This window comes from Microcebus murinus, chromosome 18, assembly GCF_040939455.1.
Source record: "Microcebus murinus isolate Inina chromosome 18, M.murinus_Inina_mat1.0, whole genome shotgun sequence".
NCBI lineage: Eukaryota > Metazoa > Chordata > Mammalia > Primates > Cheirogaleidae > Microcebus > Microcebus murinus.
The window spans coordinates 29570620-29590894 of record NC_134121.1 but is presented as its reverse complement, the minus strand read 5'-3'; the positions used below and the strand labels follow the sequence as shown (position 1 = coordinate 29590894).

At 32.8% G+C, this 20275-nt stretch overlaps 1 protein-coding gene across 19 annotated transcripts in view; it reads right to left on the bottom strand.

Moving 5' to 3' along the window:
- BCAS3 (BCAS3 microtubule associated cell migration factor) overlaps positions 1 to 20275 on the bottom strand; it is a 539137-nt gene that overhangs the window by 294543 nt on the left and 224319 nt on the right. For 14 of the 19 annotated variants that reach the window (XM_075994398.1, XM_075994401.1, XM_012775078.2 and 11 more), the window contains 3 exons: positions 11432 to 11476; positions 2962 to 3086; positions 318 to 483 (listed from right to left, as the gene is read on the bottom strand). In XM_075994398.1, the coding sequence (XP_075850513.1) occupies positions 318 to 483; positions 2962 to 3086; positions 11432 to 11476 (336 nt within the window). The remainder of the gene's footprint in view (positions 1 to 317; positions 484 to 2961; positions 3087 to 11431; positions 11477 to 20275) is intronic. The other 5 variants (XM_020281164.2, XM_012775347.2, XM_012775286.3 and 2 more) reach the window with 1 other exon arrangement.

Sequence of the window (20275 nt, the reverse complement as noted above, 5' to 3'; positions counted from 1 at the left end):
ATATGTTAAATGAAAAAGTAATAAACTATCATTTTGCTAGATGAAAGAAGCCAGACCCCAAAAAAGTATATACTATATGATTCCATTTATATAGAATCCTATAAACTAATCCATAGAGACAAAGAGGGACAAAAGGAGGAGAGATTACATAGGGGCAAAAAGAAACATTTAGGAGTGATGGATATGTTTATTATGTTAATTGTGGTAATGATTTCATAGCTGTACACATATGTCAAAAACTTATCAAATGGTACACTTTTAATCTTTCACACCTCAATAAAGCTCTTAAAAAGAGAAAAAAAGAAAGGAGATACTACCTAACCAGAGTCCAGCTGGCTCGAGGTGATGTCATCATTTCCAGTGGAGTGTCATCACTAATCTTGGGGGCAGTGCTGAGGGGCCGCGGCTCTATCATGTGCTCCACTAAGGTCCCATAGCAACTGATAATGTACAGGGACTCAACTACAACTTGTTTGGATTGGTCTACAAACAGAAAAACAGAATCTGGTTGTGTGATAATATCATAAAAGGAACACAGCATAATTTTTACAAGTATTTGCTTATTAATCTGCTCCTGAGGCTGAGCAGAGAAAATAAAAAGACAGGAATTTTTTCATATTGTGCTTGTTGCTCTTTGCCTAAAGGTTGCCTCTTATAAGTAGATGCTAATGAATGTGAAAATCTCTATGCTATTAAATATTTTTAAATCTCAAGCAATTTATTTCAAAAATGACATACCTATGGCCAAAATTTTAATATAGTAAAAAAGTCTTTTGTAATTGTCTGCCATGAAATTTGTCCCACATTATGAAAATTAACAGTATCAGGTAAGACAGGGAAAGACTGACCAAAAAGGAATAATGTATTAGTTACACAGAATAAATACCAACTGAACTGCATGAAAGGCTAGTTGCATGCCTAATGTCCCATCAACTTTCTCTCAGAAACTTAAAACTTAAATTTCTGGATCAAAATTAATAAAAAAAACAAAAAACACATCATGTTTCTACGTAGGTTCATCAGTTGAAACAAATACACCACTCTGGTTGGGGGGACAGGAGGTATATGGGAAATCTCTGTACCTTCTGCTCAATTTAGCTGTGAATCTAAAACTGCTCTAAAAAATAAAAGTATTTCACACACACACACACACACACACACACACACACACACACACACTCCCCTAAATCTTCTTTCTTCTTTTCTTTCAATAGGATCACTGGCCCTCTGTGGTAAATGAAGATCAACTGTACTTTGAGAAGTCAGGTGCTGAATATGGATCTAATCAACTGACTTTATAAGGAATACACATGTACTCACTACCAAAACAGGTTTAGTCCTCTATCTTGGGTTTTACAGTAAACCTAGGAGCATATAAAATCACTCATGAATGCTGGGTGGGTCATCTTATCTCTGTGTCAGACGAATCAATTACAGCTGATTTCAGAAAATGGCTAATGACCAGCCAGTGGGACATAAAGGAGTAGCAAGTTAAAAGGGTAATTAGAACAGAAGGGAGAAGCATTTGAAATCGAGCTTCACAGAAGGTTTTAACTAGTAACAAAAAGTCCTTTCGATAGCATCATTAAACCTAAGGAGGTAACAAAAAAATAAAGATGGGATAAGGAAATGGAAGCCGTGCATACTTTACAGTATCCTCTCCCACTTAGGTAAGGGACCTGCTGTGCCTGAGATCCTATTACCAAGGAAAGCGTCACTGAAAGGCGATAACAAGGGAAAGGGTGGATGTCTGACTGCCAGTACTAAGCATAAAGGAGAGCCATTTTGCCAAGAACAATACAGCCTGTGGAACTCACCAGAGAAGTGCCCCAGTAACAACCCAGTTTGTGACCTACTTTAATAATACTAAAATAATGAGAAAATCATAACTTAACATTCTAAATTACATGCTTGGTTTATTAATGCAGGCATTCTCCTCTATACAAGGGCAATAAGGAAACATATACTAGAATATCAATCCCAGAAATATTTTAGATATTGATCCTGGTGATCAAAGCAAGGATTTAAAAAATAACTACGGTAATCCCCCCTTATATGCAATTCAGTTTCAGTTACCTATGGTCAATCTTGGTCTGAAAATATTAAATAGAAAATTCTACAAATAACTCAAAAGCTTCAAATTGTACACTGAGTAGCATGATGAAATCTCATGCTGTCCCATTCTGTCCTGCCTGGGGCATGAATCATCCCTTTGTCCAGTGTATCAACACTGTATATGCTATCAGTCCATCAGTCACTTAGTAACTGTCTCAATTATAAGATAAAAAAAATATAGTACTGTATAGGGTTCAGTACTATCCAAGGTTTCGGGCATCTACTGGGGGTGTTGGAACGTATGCCCCAAGGATAAGGACGGACTACTGTATATCAATTCAAAGGAGCAATAGTAACCACAGGGCTGATCTTATGTCTCAGTGGCAGGCTGTTTTTCATCATGTTTTAAAAACATGGCAGAGTTCTTGGTTATTTTTAAGTCAAGATTTAACGTTAGAAAATCTGGTTTCAAACTCTGATTGATCACATACTTACTAGTGCTTTTAGCTAAGATATTTAAATTTGCTGATCTCAAGTTCATCTCTAAAACAGGGATAACAAGGCTTTCCCTCTCCCCACTTCATAGACAATGATGTAAAATTAGCTTGTAAAAACATAAAAGTTATAAAATGGGTATGGAATTGTCAGTATTGAGATCATCTATAGACTGTTACCCTAAAAAACAAAACAAAAACACTCAATGGACAATTCATTTCACATCTATAGTGAGAGGACGGTTTTTCTTCTTTACTAGGCTTCAGTAGTTGAGGAGAGACATGCTAATTAAATGGAAAAATTGGTTTCTGAACTATTGGGTACAAGATTATTCTAGAAGAACTGCTATCAATTTTCCTTAAGAATCAAAAGTTACACACGGAAAATTTGAACATCAGTAAAAATACATACCTTTTTCTCTTTTCAGACCTGCATTATTTGCAAACCATGACCTGGATGTCCCAAAAATAGCAGCCACGCAAAACTCTCCGCCCATTGATTTGCTGGGTGAAATTTGTGGAGGAGGTTTAACTTTGCTTAAAAAATAAAATGACAGTAAAAAAAATTATCACAATGAAATGACAGGCCTCTAATGACAGATTTCCCTTTAAATTCCACCCCAACGTATTCAAATCCTCCAATATGAACATGCATTTTGCCTTAAGTAATAACTGGTAATGTGAGACTATGCTCTGGAGTAAAAGTAAAATTTCTAAGTTCCAAAGTCCTGTCAAGATAGCAGCTTATAAGACCAATTAAAACTAACTCCTTTTGGAAGTATGTTCTGGCAAAATCCAAGTCACTTCTTTTCAGATGGAAAACATTTTCCTGGAGATTTCAAAGTGAAGCAATAGAACCAGCATAAACATCTCACAATAGTAAAATGAATTATCATTTCATTTTAATAGATAAACAGAGGGATTAACAACACACATGAAGATAGCATGTATGACAATCAGATGATATAAAATGAAACCTTGAAACTGCTCTCAGCCTTAAAGCCATGGAGAATTAGACAATGTATGGGGAGAATATCTAATGATCTATTACAATTATATTCACTGATCTTCCTATTGGTTGTTTCTTTTCTCCCTTGTATTTGTAAAAATGATGTGTCTATTTTTGCTTAGGGAAAAAGACCAAGGCAGAGTCAAGTATCAATAGCCTCTCAAGTATAAATCTTTTCTGTTATGTATGAAGGCCTATTTAGTAACTGCTGTTCCTTCATATAACAACAATTAAAAAGGACTTCCTTTCCTCTTTGTTGTCTACAAATAAATGTTCATACTCTCAACTTCTACAATTGACCTTTCATGTTCCTTCAATTCCTATATTTCTGTTCTCTTTTATCAAGGGTTTCCAAGCTTTTATCAAAGCTCATTAGCAATTTTGCTAACCACTTTAGATAAATTAATTTCTCTAATTCATAGATCAGAAAATAGCCTCACTGTATACTGGTCAAAATCATAGCTCAGGTGATATACAATAAAAACTAGAGCTCTCATGTTCCCCTCCGCTAGTCAATCTCCAATGTCAAACAACATTATTTCTACCTTCTTTTCCCCACACTTTCCTTTATCTCTTTATTTTTTAATAAAGTATGGTAGGATGGAAAGCAATAGTTTTGAAATCAGAAAGAAATATGAATTTGAATCACAATGCTGTCACTTATTAGCTATTAGATTTTTGGTTAAGTTATTTAACCTCTCAGAGTTCAGACTACTAATATATGAAATATAAATACAGTAATTTCTATGTCATTGGGCTATTTTAAGGATTATATCTGTTCTCAAAATCTAGTCTCTAGCTAGTAGTACCAGCAAGGCACTTTGTAGAAATGCAAGCAAATACTAACCAGGTATCATCCCAGACCTACTAAATCAGAAACTCTGGAAGTGGAGCCCAACAATCAGTGTTTTTTAACAAACTCTTTAGGAGGTTCTGATGTATGCTCAACTTTGAGAACCACTGTATTAGACAAAGCAAGTAAAACTCTCACAGCAGTCCTTTGTCATATTATAGTACTCAACAAATGTTAACTCTTCTATATAGCCACCACAACCCTCACTTAATTTCCAAAAAATTAGACTCTGCTTTGGTAACTTCAGTTTCCCAGTTCCTTTGACACTTGAAAAAGTTTCTCAGATATCTAATGTTCTGAGGCTTCTGTTTTTAACAAATCCTCCATCTAAGGAAAGCTAAAAGTCTGCATCAGAGGCTACTCTGATTGTTTCCTTCAGTCACCCCATTGGAACAAAAACCATGGGAATGCACATTACTATATAAGAAAAAAAACCCTCTTCTTTCCATCATTAACACTTCTTAAACACTCCACTTTGTTCCCAAAACAAACAACATCCATGCCTAAAATATCAGTACCAGTCACAGTCAGACTTGCAGTGACAAGGAATAAAGACATAGTTTTTTTAAAAGCAAAGTTTCTATGAGGAAATGAATCTGGTTCTACAGTTTCACTTCTTCATAGTTGTAGCTGCCACAACTGCAACAACATACCTCCAAAAAACAAGACTCTTCCTCTGCCCTACACTGGAACAAACATGCACTTTTCCTTAATATCTGGGTCACTGGCATTAGAATTGTTCTTTCAGGTTATGATGCTTTCTGTTGTGTTACCTTAGAAAGCTATTATTTCCATCACTGAACTACTACCATTGAACTGACAAGTTCCTACAACTGGTATCTTTGAAGTACTATTGGTCATTTTTAACTCGTTAGGGATTTTGAGAGGCTGGTAGTGAGGGGGAGGAGATAAAAAACAAATCTAGGATTTTTTGAAAGCAGTTTGCAATTGTGTAACTACATGCTTTTACTAGAATCACCATCAGGGAACAACGATACTACAATGTACCAATAAACCTCACAAGGACAAACTCAAAGCTCTTTGTAAATTACTGGATGTGATTTTTGTTTTTAAATCATGTGGTAACAAGTGAATAGGCCACTTCTTAAGAGAAAATATGGTTCCTCTAAAGTATGCACCCTAAACAGACTTAAAAATAGTTGCTTCTAGTTGCTTCAAAATACCTGCTTGCTTTTTTTTTTTTTGAGACAGAGTCTCACTTTGTTGCCCAGGCTAGAGAGAGTGCCGTGGCGTCAGCCTAGCTAACAGCAACCTCAAACTCCTGGGCTCCAGCGATCCTGCTGCCTCAGCCTCCCGAGTAGCTGGGACTACAGGCATGCGCCACCATGCCTGGCTAATTTTTTCTATATATAATAGTTGGCCAATTAATTTCTTTTTTAATTTAAAGTGAAGACGGGGTCTCACTCTTGCTCAGGCTGGTTTCGAACTCCTGACCTCGAGCAATCCGCCCACCTCGGCCTCCCAGAGTGCTAGGATTACAGGCGTGAGCCACCGCGCCCGGCCAAAATAGCTGCTTTCTAACATAATAAGTATAAAAATTATAGAACATCAGTTTAGTATTTAAACATACAAAAATATATTATTTTTTTATTAGCTTACAGTCTAATCAGCCCATGTCAAAAGCTAAAATCTCTTGCAAAACTGTAAGTTACACACAATTCAGTTTTGAGCACACAAGTAAAAGGCATCCACAATGTCATATTACACAAGTTCATTATCTCCTACAGAGAATAAGTATTTGATGGTAAAAGTATACTTAATTTATATAAAGACTTATCATTTCATTATTATGGTTCATCATTTCTTCTTTTTCCTCCGATAGGGCCTTAATAAATGCCATTAGTAAAAGTTTCTGTTTAATAAGGAATCAAAAGAGTTTTCATCCTGAAAATAACTTGCTACCTGCTACATGACATAGTATTGGGCATAGAGCATATTGGGTAAACATATGCGTATTAAGTAAATCCTATCATCAATCTACATCTGGAGTGACTGTGATATTTAAACAAAACAGAAACATAAAAAAATACGTATATGTGTATATAAGACTCACAGAGGAATAAAAAGGATAAATATTCTAATGAAAAGAATGTTATTAATAAAATGTTTTCTATGTGATATATCGAAAGTTAGAAATTTTGACTTTGGCTCAATTTGCCCTTCATCCTAAATTTCAAAAAGACCAAATCCAGGAAATCTTGGTAGAAGCAAAATGGCTTTTCTTCTAATGTGTGTTCAGCAACATACCATCTATGAACTTTTCCACAAGGATACAGAGTATTTCTATCACAAAATAACCTGTTAATGACAGAAAGATATAACATTGGAAAATGATACCTATGTCAATGGAATAAAAAAGTGCCAGCCTTGTAAATCAGGTAAATTTTCAGATTGGTAAGGCAATCCTTATAAAGGAGAGCATTCCAATACTAACCATTTTTTCTTTCTTAATCTCAATTATGTCCCTTTTTCCTCTGAAAGGGGCCTTTAAAAATCTCATTACAGAACATTTGCAAGCACAAAAAGAATTCCTCTGTAGCATAAAAAGTTACTACAGTCAACAATAAGTTATGGTATACTTTAAAATAACAAAAGAGTGCATGGAATTGGAATGTTCCTAACACAAAGAAATGATAAATGCTTGAGGTGATGGATACCACAATTCTCCTGATTTAAATAATATACATCATATGCCTGTATCAAAACATCACATGTACCCTATAAATGTATACAACTTTTATATACTCATAATAATTAAAAATAAAAAAAGAATTCCTCTGGTTATTTGGATGCCTTCTCTCATTTACTCATTTATTAAGTTTACAATGATATAAAAATAGTATTTCAATTTATATTGGTATCCAGAAGTTTAATTGCATTATGTCAACTTATTCAGTTTTTTAGTATATGAGAATAAAACATGCTGAGAGTTCTAATGCACTTCTTTCAACTGATAACCCTTGCTCCTTTACACCCACTTAGCTTTTCATAAATAACTCCATATTAAAAAAAAAATTTTTTTTTAATTTGGCTTACCTTTTGAGCAAAACATAAAAGAAAAATGAAATAAATGGAATTTTTACCATATCAGGTAAAATGATGATCACAGAACTTCATATTTACTAAGCTTGATACAAATGAACATAATTTATTTTTAAAAAATCAAAATTTACAAGCAAATAAAAAGCCAAAATAAACAAGGTCCTAAATTTAAAAATCAGGAGTTTACATTCTTTGTCATTTCTTCTGAGGAAATGTTTAACCATCCAACCATAGAATGAGAATCATTTTCATTGCCATCAGAAGAAGTTGTAGGAATAACAACATTACAAGACCCTCAAAAATATTTACAAAGTCTATTCAAGTTCCCCATTTTTCTTCTATTGGTCTTTATTATGATATGTAATCCAGTTACATCAACATACTGAATTTCTTTTGCCTGTTTTTTCGCCACACTCAATTGCAAACAAAAAAAGAAATATAAAACTCTAATATTATCTGCTAAAAATTTATAGACAATTATCTCCATCTGGATAATTTTACTATGTACCATAGAAGAGAGATATAATAACATATGGTGTATCTGTGGATGGCATGATAAGCAGAAATGTGGTCTAGTGCCTTGTTTAGAAGGACACAAGCATGGAAGAAGCTAACATGAGGTAGAAACATCATTTATTTCCTTTTCTAAAATATAAGAGAACAGTCAATATTTGAGTTTAAATGTAAGAGACAATATTGACTGAAGAATTTACAAGTGGTATAACGGCTCTCTGTTAAAGAAGAAAAAAGTATATTTTTTAGAAGTTTTCTCTCCCTCTCCACTTTATTTTCTAAAATGAGACTTAAGAAGGGAAACTAACAGTATTTTATTTTAAAAAGCTAAAGATATTAATAATCTGTCTAAAATTATTCTATTCTGTCACAAATTATTCTCAAAGGTTTAACAGATTTATCTAAACATGACATGTAAGAAAAAATTCTCTCCATGTAAATCTTATCTTTCAAAAAAGGAAATTATAGAATTTTAAAATATTCTCAAGAATAAAATTAGTTTACATGAAGTATTTATATATTGATCAAATATTTGTAGAGAATGCCAATTAAAACTTTAAATATAATTTGACATGTAAATTTCAATTCTTCTTTAAATTTAACCTTATATAATAAAAAGACATTTCTACAAGTAAGGGATGTATTCATATGGACTACCTATTTTCCATCAATTATGCATATTTTTGATAAGCAATTCAAGATAGCAGTAGCTTAAACACAGTACTATATGCACATTAGGAATGAAATAAATTCTTATTTATGTATAATACTGAAAGGCAAATGTAATTTTTAAAACTCACATTGGAATTATTTCTCTTAAATTCCTATGTTTAAAAGCATATGTTATGTGTGTAATGCTTTTATATTATTTTATATAGTCATTCAAACTCAAATATCCTAGGTAAGATAACCTAGAGGATATATATTACTAGGGAAGTCTAAGATGACTAAAATGTCAAAGATGGCCTACTTCATTTACTTTTCACCAAGCTTATTTTGTTATCAAAGGGAAGGGCCCTATTTGAAAACGGACTCATCTGAAAGCGCATGAATTTAAAGAACAAAACCAGTTTAATGAAGAATAAAGGATTAGTAGAAATTGTGATATACCAAAAGCAAACTCTTAATTAAGGTCAGTGTTACAACTTGAAACTAATAAAAAATTTGTAAGAAATTTACATTTCTTTTTAAGAGGAATTATAAAAATTTTATTTTCATCCCAAATACATATATTACCCTACAACTTGAAATAGTATAAACACATTTATTTAGCATAATGTTTTATTTCAGAATAGTAAATAAAAATATTCTCAAAATTGAATGCTAAATATCTTGGAAAAATAGCAAAAACTATTTCAAACAAAGAAGCTCTTAGAAAACATGGAAGAAGTTGTCAAATTTATATTCATTTTGCTGCCTTAATTTGAGGTTTCATTAAGATCTTAATGGAAAAAACATGCACCACTGGTAAGGGAACATTTTAAAGGAGGACCTTTTAGTCTAGTATAAGTGACTAAAAACGAGTTTCTTGTGAGCTAACGATGGCATCAAACAAACCACAAAGCAGTCTCCTAAAAGACAGGCAATGATTTAAAAGTCTACTATATTTCATATATCCCTTTCTTTAATCTGGCTCTTTTAATCTTGTTTCAACCTCAAATCATTTCTGGTTGACAAGTGCTTTTGCTTAAATGTGAGGAGCACATAAGCTGTTGGAGGAATGAACTTTTCTTATTTAACATACAACAGTTGTTACTCCATCTTTACGACTATGCAAAAACTTCAATGTTTATTAACATACTAAAACTCCTGTCTTTGTACTTACAGTGAAGAACTTATCGTTAAATGTAATTTAATTCTAAATTTAGTCTACAAAGAAACTGTCATATGTTGAATATGTCCTAAAAATTCACTACTCAATGGAAGCTCCTAAGTTTAAGAGGCACATATCTCATTTGTTTTTAAAAGAAATCTGGTTAACAAAATGAATAAAGATTGACTTTCATGGGATTTATTCTCACGTATACCCTAAATTTGTTTAGAATAGTTTCGCAAACTGTGTCCTAATTATAATACTGCATTTTAAGAAGGAAAATTTTATGTTGATTTATGTCACCAATTCTTATATGATAATGAAATATTCAGATGTTCCTGTGTCATGCGAACACTGAATTAGTTTGTGTCAAATAAAAATCAGTCTTAAAGAACTATCTAAGCTTTTTTTTGTCCAAGAGAAAAAAGATTGGGCTGTTCTTTCTAGTATAATAGAACGCTATGAACAATCCCCAGTAGTTGTTAAGAAAACTATATATATATGTGCAGAAGCAGAACTCTTTTAGGTATTCTGACTAAATCAACAAAATTGACATACCTTACATTTCTCAAAACTTCCCTTTGGCTAAACATACTCTTAAAAGCAGAAAACATGGTCTGATTTAAAGAAGCTTCTTTTCAAACATGGTATTTTCCCCGGAAACTGGAAAATAAACAGTAGTAGTAGCTAACATTTACTAGTCATTTACTATGTGCCAGGCACTGATACATACTAATACAGACATATTTATATCAATTCATTTAACCCTCATAATAAACTCACAATGTAGGTGTCTTTAATATATAAAGAAAACAAGAATCAGACAGGTTTTAGAAAATTTCCCCAAGATCGTATTGCTAGTAAATGTGTGAGTTGGAATTTAAGATCCAGGCAGTATGATTCCAGAGCCCCAACTCTTAATCATTAAACATTTTATACCAGATTCCTAATACATTCTATTTCCCATCTTTACAAGAAAGTATTAAGTATACTCTATTTCTTTTCTATGATCATCGTGCCTAAGAATGACAATGCTGTATTCTATGCACTGCTATAAAAAGAATTTACTAATTAAGTTAGTAATTCTAAAAATTTAAAATAATAAATTATTTATGAGTTTTATGTGAAATGGCATCCTTATGTAGCTCCTTATATACTTAAACTATTCAAAACAGAGGTAACTATTGTCCCTTTAGGACTAAATAAAAGGCAGTAAAACTTTATAGGGCATTTTTGTTATACCTTAAATATATTTATATTTCAAAATAAATTGTGTCTTCAAACATTATGCATGATATATAGGGAACTTCTATCACTATAATACTCAAATCTTTAATCTTGGGTGTTAGCCTTTTCTTATAATATCTGCAACTATTATGAGAGAATTCCTCTATTTTCTTTTCTTTAAACATTCTTTTTTCTTTTTTACTTTTCAAGGAATGAAGTAAAACCACAAAACTGCTTTTTTAAAGCTTAAATATCAACATTCATGTTCCATCTACAAATTATTCAGTAATTTGGTGCATCTATCTGTGATCAGGCCATGCAACTGAAAACAAAACTACAAAACAAAGTTACTTTTTGAGAGTACAGCAAATGAATTAGGCATGCGGGACTGAACTGGAACTCACCATGGAGCTTTTATGGAAAAACACCCCGCTCCAAAGAGATAAGGCCTTCATGGAAAAGGGGGGAAAATGCACAAAAAATTAGAGAAAAAAACTCATTTAACATTAACAAATACATGTATATCATACTGTTATAGAGTATGGATAAGAATAACTAAAAAATTAGTAATCATTTGCAATTCTGTTGTACATACTGTCTGATATAACCAATACACAGAATAATGTGTAATAACAAGGCCCTTAATTTTCACAGAGTTAGGGATTATAAAATTTTCTATTCTCCCCCTTTTCTGGAGCACCCCTATAGTATTTCTAAGTTAAAATAAAATAAAATTCACTGCTGAGGCCCTTTTTTAAAAAGTACAAGTTAAAAGGAATAATCCAATGGAGAAGAATGAGATCAATAGCAACCAATATGTGGTTGTATGACAGGAAATATCTGAAATTAGCTAAGGAAGGCTAAATGAAAAATTTGACACATTATTTGCTGTTCACTGGTTGCAGTCTCAGAGCCACAGAAAGAAGGCACATATTTTTCAAGCTATTTATTCATAGTAAGTTGAACTGCGTATTATTGGTCAAAGGAATAAACACAAAGTATAAGTAGTATTATGATTTTTCTTTATTTTTGGTCAAATTCCAGAAAATCACCATGTCTCTTAATAGCAATACAAGAGGTTAACTGCGGCTTCCACTACCTGGCCTGAACCAGGCTAGGCTGACATACAGTAAATTAAAGCAACAATTGCTTGTTTTAAATACAACTGGGGACATAAAGTGAGACTTCAATGTTAAACATATTTTGTCTTAAAATTCATTTAATATATGCTATGCATATTTGCACACAAAGACGATTGAATGATTTAAATATAGCTAAAACAAAATGGTGCTATGGAATCTGACATTTGGAAGACATACAAAAGGAGGGGGGAGGCAAGCGTGGTGGGTCACACCTGTACACATCCCAGCACTTTGGAAAGCTAGAGCAGAAGAATGGCTTTGAGGCCAGGAGTTCGAGACCAGACCTTGTTTCTACATTAAAGAAAAAAATTGTGGTGTACACCTGTAGTCCCTGCTATTCAGAAGGCTGAAGTGGGAGATTCCCTTGATTCCAGGAGTTCTAGGTTACAATGAGCTACGATCAGCCCACTGTACTCCAGCTTGGGGAACAGAGTGAGACCCTGTCTCTGTCTCTTTAAAAAAAAAAATGGAGGAGGAAAGTACATTGGTAAAACATGGAAAATGTAGGTATTTCTTTCTTGAAATTTGGTTCTAGGAACATTGAAAAAAAATCCTGCTGATTAGCATTAATTTCCCAGTAAATTATATATATTTCACCACAAATTGAAACTTAAGGAAAATATTTTCCTAAAAGTTGAATACAATTTTAAGGCTTGAAACACATAATACATGAAGAAGGGAAGTGACACATATAAAAAAGATAATAACTAGAAGAAAGTGAGGTAAAGGAAAAGTGAGATATAGGGGGGAAAAACTTTAGAGACAATGTCAATGCAAAGCAAGGATAGTTCTCTCATATAGTTAATGATAAGAACACAACCATGGATATGATGTCATCATCCACATTTAAAAGAGTGGATTTTAAACATTTTGACTATGACTGAGAGGAATACCTTCTAGGGTGCAAGCTGGTATGTACATGAATACACACAAACAAGACTGAAACAACAATTTAATGAAATGTGGTTTTTATTTGTAATAAACTTTTCTATTTTCCATTTTGGTGTTTTGTAAACATTAATGTTGGAATTATGTTACAATGCAGTTACATGCATATGCTAACACAGTAGGTCTGGCTGGGATCTGAGATTCTATACTTCCAACAAGCTCCTGGGTAATGCCAATGCTGCTGGTCTGAAGAACCACTAGCAAAATTGCATTTTATTCCATTCTATTTCATTTTTAAAAAATGTTGGTCACAATTTTCCTTATCTGATTTCATGACTAGCTAATTACCTCAGAAACAAAATGTTACTAGAGCTCATTCTACACTTTGAAAAACACAGATTTAAATAACTCAGACTACCTGAAGAGTCCAATCTCTGAATAGCATCAAGATCCCATTCCAAAATGAGAAAACAAAAGGTTCAAGCCATTTCTACATACCCACAGATACCTCTAAAACAAATATGTTTTTGTTGCCATACAATATCCAACTTTTCTTAATTTTACTTAATTAGACAGGACACCTGAAATAACCAAACAGTCTGAATGATTCTGACAGAAGTGCTTGCAATCTGGAACTCAAGGCTTACATTGCTCTTCAGGTATATTGTACTTACTATGGACAGTCTCCCATCTCATCCCAAATATCAGAATAAAATTGATTTATTATAGAGAATTTCGAAGTCTTTATGTAGTCCTTTATGACCTCATTGACTCCAAAAACTAACCGAACAATAATGAAACAAAACCTTCAAGTTTCTAAAAATTCAAAAGACCACCTGATGTTCCCCACCTATTGAGCCAGTAAATACCTTTTCCCAGGCATAGGTTTCCTTATATATAACAAACAAACTTACATTAGCCAAACAAATGATACACAAACTTTAAAATCTCCTAGATTTTCATTTCCAGGCAGTAATATGTTGCCAACAAGATTCCTCCAGCCACTTCCTTGCCCCATGATCACAAAATGTACTATAAAACTCCAGACACTGTAGTTAACTGGTTTGTATTAAACAAATAACATCATTGTCAAGTTTAAAGACAATAAGCCTCACTATTCACAATGTAACCCACCTGTATTGGTTAAAAGTTATCCTACTTCATTCAAATAAGGATCCCTTGGCTAATAGAGCTCAAGGAGAAAGAAGAGGGTTGAAGAGACAAGGTGAGTTCAAGGTTTAGTATGAGAGACAGGTTTAGCATGTACACTGGGCATGTATCCAGTCAGTACTCACTCACTTCTTGCCTAGTCCTATAAACTGGACCTCTGCCATATACATGTGAAAGAAGATCCACAAACTCTAAAGAATTGTAGTGACTGATGTAATTACTTTGTATGGGTAGTGTCAGCTGTTCTTTTGAAATGTGCCTGCTTCATCTTTTCTCAGTAGCAAAAAAAAAAAATGAAAATATAAAGTCACAAAGTATAAAACCATGATCCAGCTGTCTTCATATATGACTTTTCTCTCCCCTTCCAAAAGTCCACAGCTGTAGTTTTGTATTGAAGTGGTATGGGAGTGTGAAGAAGAAGGAAGAGATATGAGAGTGGGAGTGTATGCTGAATTAAATAATGTCTGTAGTAACACATGCAACTCAAATTACTATATTCAGACCTGAAGAATTGTTTTCTAATTAATATTAAGTTTCAGTAGGCTTAACAATCCTGCCACAAAAACCTGTTCAATTTGTCAACAATTTTGAGCTGAATTCTGATTGAAAAACCTCAAGAAAAATTGGTCAAGAGACTAAAAGTCCAAAAACATTATAGATTTATTTATAGACCTCTACGAAACAACCTGGCCATTAGTTCTCAAAGGGTTTCTTCTGGAGACACTCAGAAGATAGGAAGGAATTATGTTTTATAACATACCATAATGCTATGTAAGTCATTAAACTCTGATCCATTTTGTTGAATGTCACATAGTACCACAAAGTCTTTGGTCTTACTAGCTGAAAACAAGGCAAATGTGAAGATTGTTTTTAATGTAAGGAAAAAGTAAAACTAGATTTGATTTGAAATCCTCAAATCCTCTTTAATCTGACTCAAGTACTAAAATGTATTATGATTCTATTCAATCATCTTCAGAATTAAACAAATACGTGGAGTCTAAGAGACAAATTTAACAAACATATTCTATAAATCCTATTTTTCAATTGATCACATCCTGTGACAATTCAGGCACTACCACATAACAGACATCAGAATGAGCCCATATAAATATTAAATGTACTGAATAAGACATAAAGTAGAGAAAAAAACTATACAACATTATGTGTAAAATATTGAAGTAGAGCTGTATTTTTCTAAAAATAAATTCTAGGGACTCTAATGACTTCTAAATTCTGTGTTCTGTTAAAGGAACAACTGAAGTAAACTCACATTTCTTGCACGCATATGAGAAAATTATTCCCAATGTAATTTTCAAGTTCTATTCTGAATTTTTCATTAATTTAATTTTAATTGCTCCATTCCAAAGAGACCTGTCATACTGCTGGTTCTCAAACTTATGATCTATAGGGCAAACTGAAGCTGAAACAGACAATAGGCTAATTTTAGATATATATGACATGTATATTCATATTATAAACTCAAGATTTAAAAGATTTTCATTTTAAGGCAAGACCCAGGGCAAAAAAATAAAAATAAAATAAAATATTTTCATTATGAAATAATAGATAATGTTCAAATTCTGCCATACGTGGCAGAAAAGAGACTAGCATATCAAAATGTCAAACTTCTGTAGAAATTTATGCCTGCTGATATACAGACCTCATCCAGAAAAAAAACTCCCAGATATATGGCAAAATGCAATAAACTATGGTGTAGTTTAAGTACTCCATTTATTCAGCATAAAAACTGGAAACTCAAACTATGGTAAACATATTGCACATGCAGTCATATCCATATATATTCTAATGAAAATACAATGTCCATTATTTTACATGTGGAATCAAGCATCCATAGCTTAGCTATGAACAAACTACTAGTTACCTAAGACACAGATGAGAGGTGGAGAATTACCATGTGATATTGTATTTGGGGGGGTCTTTCTCCAAAATCTTTCCTATTTTAGTCTCAGAACTTTGCCTATAAGGTTTATGGCTCCAGGCCAAATTATCTAAATGAGAGAAGGTGGACCTAATTGAATTAAAATAAGGAACACACCTCCTTTAAGGCCTATTATATACCAATGTCATTTACTCACATAGCAAGGTGTGATGGCAGATTTGGTCTACAAATATAAACTAAAGATGCTCAGGTAAATGTTATTAAATGTTTCAATTTAGTATTATTTAAAATCATCCATGTTTTCTAAATGTGGCTTCTGCTCACTAGCACTGGCCTAGGGCTGCCCAAACAGTGAGGTTTAGAAATGAGGTAATGGGACCAGAGAACTAGTAGAAACTCATACATGAGAAGGCTAAAAGATTATAATCCATATATATAAATTTTTCTTTTCAGATGAAGAAACTTACCAAGGACACACTGGTAAATAGGAGGCAGAACCTAGATGAGAAACCAGGGCCTCAAACTTCTAATTCAGTATTTCGCCAGTATGTTACCTAACCTGCTAAGGAGTAGGCTCAAAGTTCCTAATACCTCAACCACTAACTCCTTAAAAACAAATGAATAACAATGGGAAGAGAGGAAAGGAATGGAAAGCTACTTCCATTTAAGAAAATAGAAACCTATGAAAGAGCAAATCCCTTTATGTTTACTTCACAAAAAATGGTCACCTGGGTAAGAGCAAAGCAGTAACTTCATTCTCAATTTTTATATTTTTTGTTCCCATGAAACTACTGTTTCTTTCTGAAACTTATTCTTCTTTGCTTATGCCCACAAAATGAGTATGTATAATAATTTCAGATTTAAAGCAGATAAAATTAAGCACACTGGTGAACATTTTTGTTTGTAAATTCTTATATAGAAAGCATTTTTAAAAATTTGATCAGTCCTCCCTTGATTCATAAATTCAATAATTAAATCTATGAAATGCTGCTAATAAATCCCTACTATAAAAACCTAACATCCAAGACATGGAGCAATCCCTAACCACCCACTTGCACTTTTCATGGATGAGGAGAATTATTCTTATTTATATATGATGAAAACATGATCACTAAGTACAGTGGGCTTTCTAATCCTACAGTCTTAGACTGGAAGAAAATGGATTCTGTTTGAATGGTTGATTGTTGAAGCCAAATAATTTCTAGCACTTCTTTTACCTCCATCAATGTATACCATCATAGAGTTAATTAAGCAGCAGCTGTTGCCAAAACAGGCCTTATTTCCTCCAAGCGCTGCTTCAAGGTACTAACAAGAAGGTGTAAATACATCTGTCTTTTGCCATTTGTAGGTCTACTGGCCTCATGTATGTCTTGGAGTGAGACAGATGGTCCCTGACACTGCACAGGCTTTCAGGGATATGTATTTAAAAAAATAAGAGGGCAGATGTTAAATATGGTAAACACACGTTTTGTCCCCTTAAGGTTTAAGTTGATGCTTCTATCTCAATTTGGAGATTTAAATATTGGATCCTAGGAAATCCTGAGACATCCCTGCTCTAGAAATTTAACTTTTTATGGTTATTTTATGACTATATGCAAAATACCTAGGACATGGGACAAATGAAAACTGATTTTACCTAAGTAAGTATACAATTTTTCTAACTATATTGTCAGGTATGTTGGAAGTTATCATAGAATTTACAGGTCTATAAATGCAGTCAGATCTATTCGTTCTACATAATCCATGTCAAATAACACTAGGAAAGGAGTTTCATAAAAGCAAAGTTTGAGTAAATGTGAATTTCCAGAATGAAGACAGACATGGAAAATGAGAACCCCACTTGCTCATCACCCTGGTGATATTAATGTAGCAATCAAATTTCTCAGTAAATACAATAAAATTTCATGGAAATAATTAATGTAAATTAGCTAACTGTAGTCTTGAGAACGGGCCACAGTAAAAAAAAAAATTAATGAAATAAATAAACATAGCCTTTAAAATCTAATAGAATGAAATCTAATGAGATGACCTATTATCTGGAATTTGCTTTAAAACTCAGATTTGGCAAAAATGGAAATTCAGAGAATATGTTTTGTTCTCACAAATCGAATATTCTTTTGACAATGCAAAATACATGTATTTTAATAAAAGGTTAAATTTTAAGATAATAAAACCACAATTATATTCTGAAAACTCTATGAACAAATGTTTAGGGTGACCTATAGCAAAAAAATGATAATGAAACTGACAACAGCAGTTTCTGAGTATAACCAACAAACTCTTCAGAGAGTGGCTTAAAGGGTATTAAATCTTACAATCCAGCTATGGTCAAATGTAAGTTATGACCACTATCATCAACATCTGTATCAGTCACCGTACTTTATACTAATAGGAAGGGATAAAAAGAATAGTACAGAGGGACGTAAAAAAGAATAGTAGGTTGGGTAATTTGTAGTGCACTAAATCTCTGCCACAAGTAGAAAATAAATTTCATGCAATAATTATATGAAATAAAAAAGCAACTAATAAAATACATTGCAAGATCTCTTGATAATTGTACTGTGTTTATGTAAGAGACTGTCCTTGCCTTTACAAATTACACACTAAAATATGTAGGAATAAGGAGATATTAAGTCTGCAACTTATTCTGAAACATTTAGGAAAAAGATAATGCATTATTGTATATACAGACAGAGTGAAAGACTGAATACTACAGCAAACAAGTTAAACTATTAACATTTGGGAAATTGGGGTATACAGGAATTCTTTTTGCTAGTCTTGCAATGTTTTTGTAAGTCTGAAATTACGTCACAAAAAATTAAAACCAAGCACTCATTGTGAGGCAAGTATGAATTATTCTGTCTAAAAACTTCAATACTGGGCATGCTGAAAAGAATTCAAAAACGTGGCAGAAATAAAATGGCTTCAAAATAGAGATAAAAAGCCTAGTCAACGATACAAGCATCTTACACTAACATTAGTTTCAAAGCACATAAAATAAATCAAACTCATAACAGTTCATTAATAATTATTTTGTCCACAGTAAAACATGCTCCAAAAATCTGAGAATTGTGAGAAAATTTATAAAAAGAAAAAGAAACAAAGAATTTATCTAAGTTCATAAAGTATGGTAGCACAGGAGGACACCTGATGATTAACAGTTTCTATTCATTCTAGTGTAGTGAGAAAGAGGGTAGCAAGAGACCGTGAGGAGACAGAGAGACTTTTTTCTTTTTATGGAAAATTTCAAATACTATATACAAAAGTAAACCCATTTCCCACCTGCCCTCCACACAAATATTTTGAATTAAATTCTAACATTATTTCATTATATGCATAAAAATTCAGTCACTATCACAGAGATATATTTGGAGAAGCTTATTAGAAAAATAGAGCTAATCTTTCCATCATAAAACATTGTAGCTCTTAAATTAAAAAACAAATACACACACACCAGAAACAAAGCACCAGAATATGCTTTCATGTCTCCAGGAACCTTTTGAACTTTCCTCTTATACTCCCCTCACTCTGAATATAAAATTAAATTACAGAAAACGATTTTGAGGATGGTTTCACTTAGATTCAGAAAAGACAGGCAAAAATTTTTAAGTACTTTGTAGTATTGTACAATGCTGAGGTGAACAAAAAAATACAATTATGTACTGACTTTCGTAAGTGAAAAACAAACTTTGAAATTATGATCCTTGATTTAGTCTCATTTTTATTTGATTCTACATGCAAAGAATGTAATATAGCCCAAATGATCACTACCTTAAAATGTCTGATTTGGGATATAGGTTTGCTCTATTTTTTCTTTTTTCCCCTTAAAATGCCACAAACTCAATTTTATTTCTTTACATAGCAATAGAATCACGTTATATACAAACACCACTCATGTAGGTGGAGAGCCAACTTCTGTGTTATGATAATAACCCAGAACATAAAGGACTTATCCTTGAGAACAGAGTATTTTTTCTGACAAAAGTTACTTTTATATACACATTAACACTGAGCACAATATTAAAATATATTGACAGAGTAGCCAAATAATTCAATCTATATGTTTTGTTGGAAAGGCCCTGAAGACTAGTTGAGGTCAAGAGAGAATTTTCTCCTGAGTACTTTAATATAGAATTTTAAGACAGTTG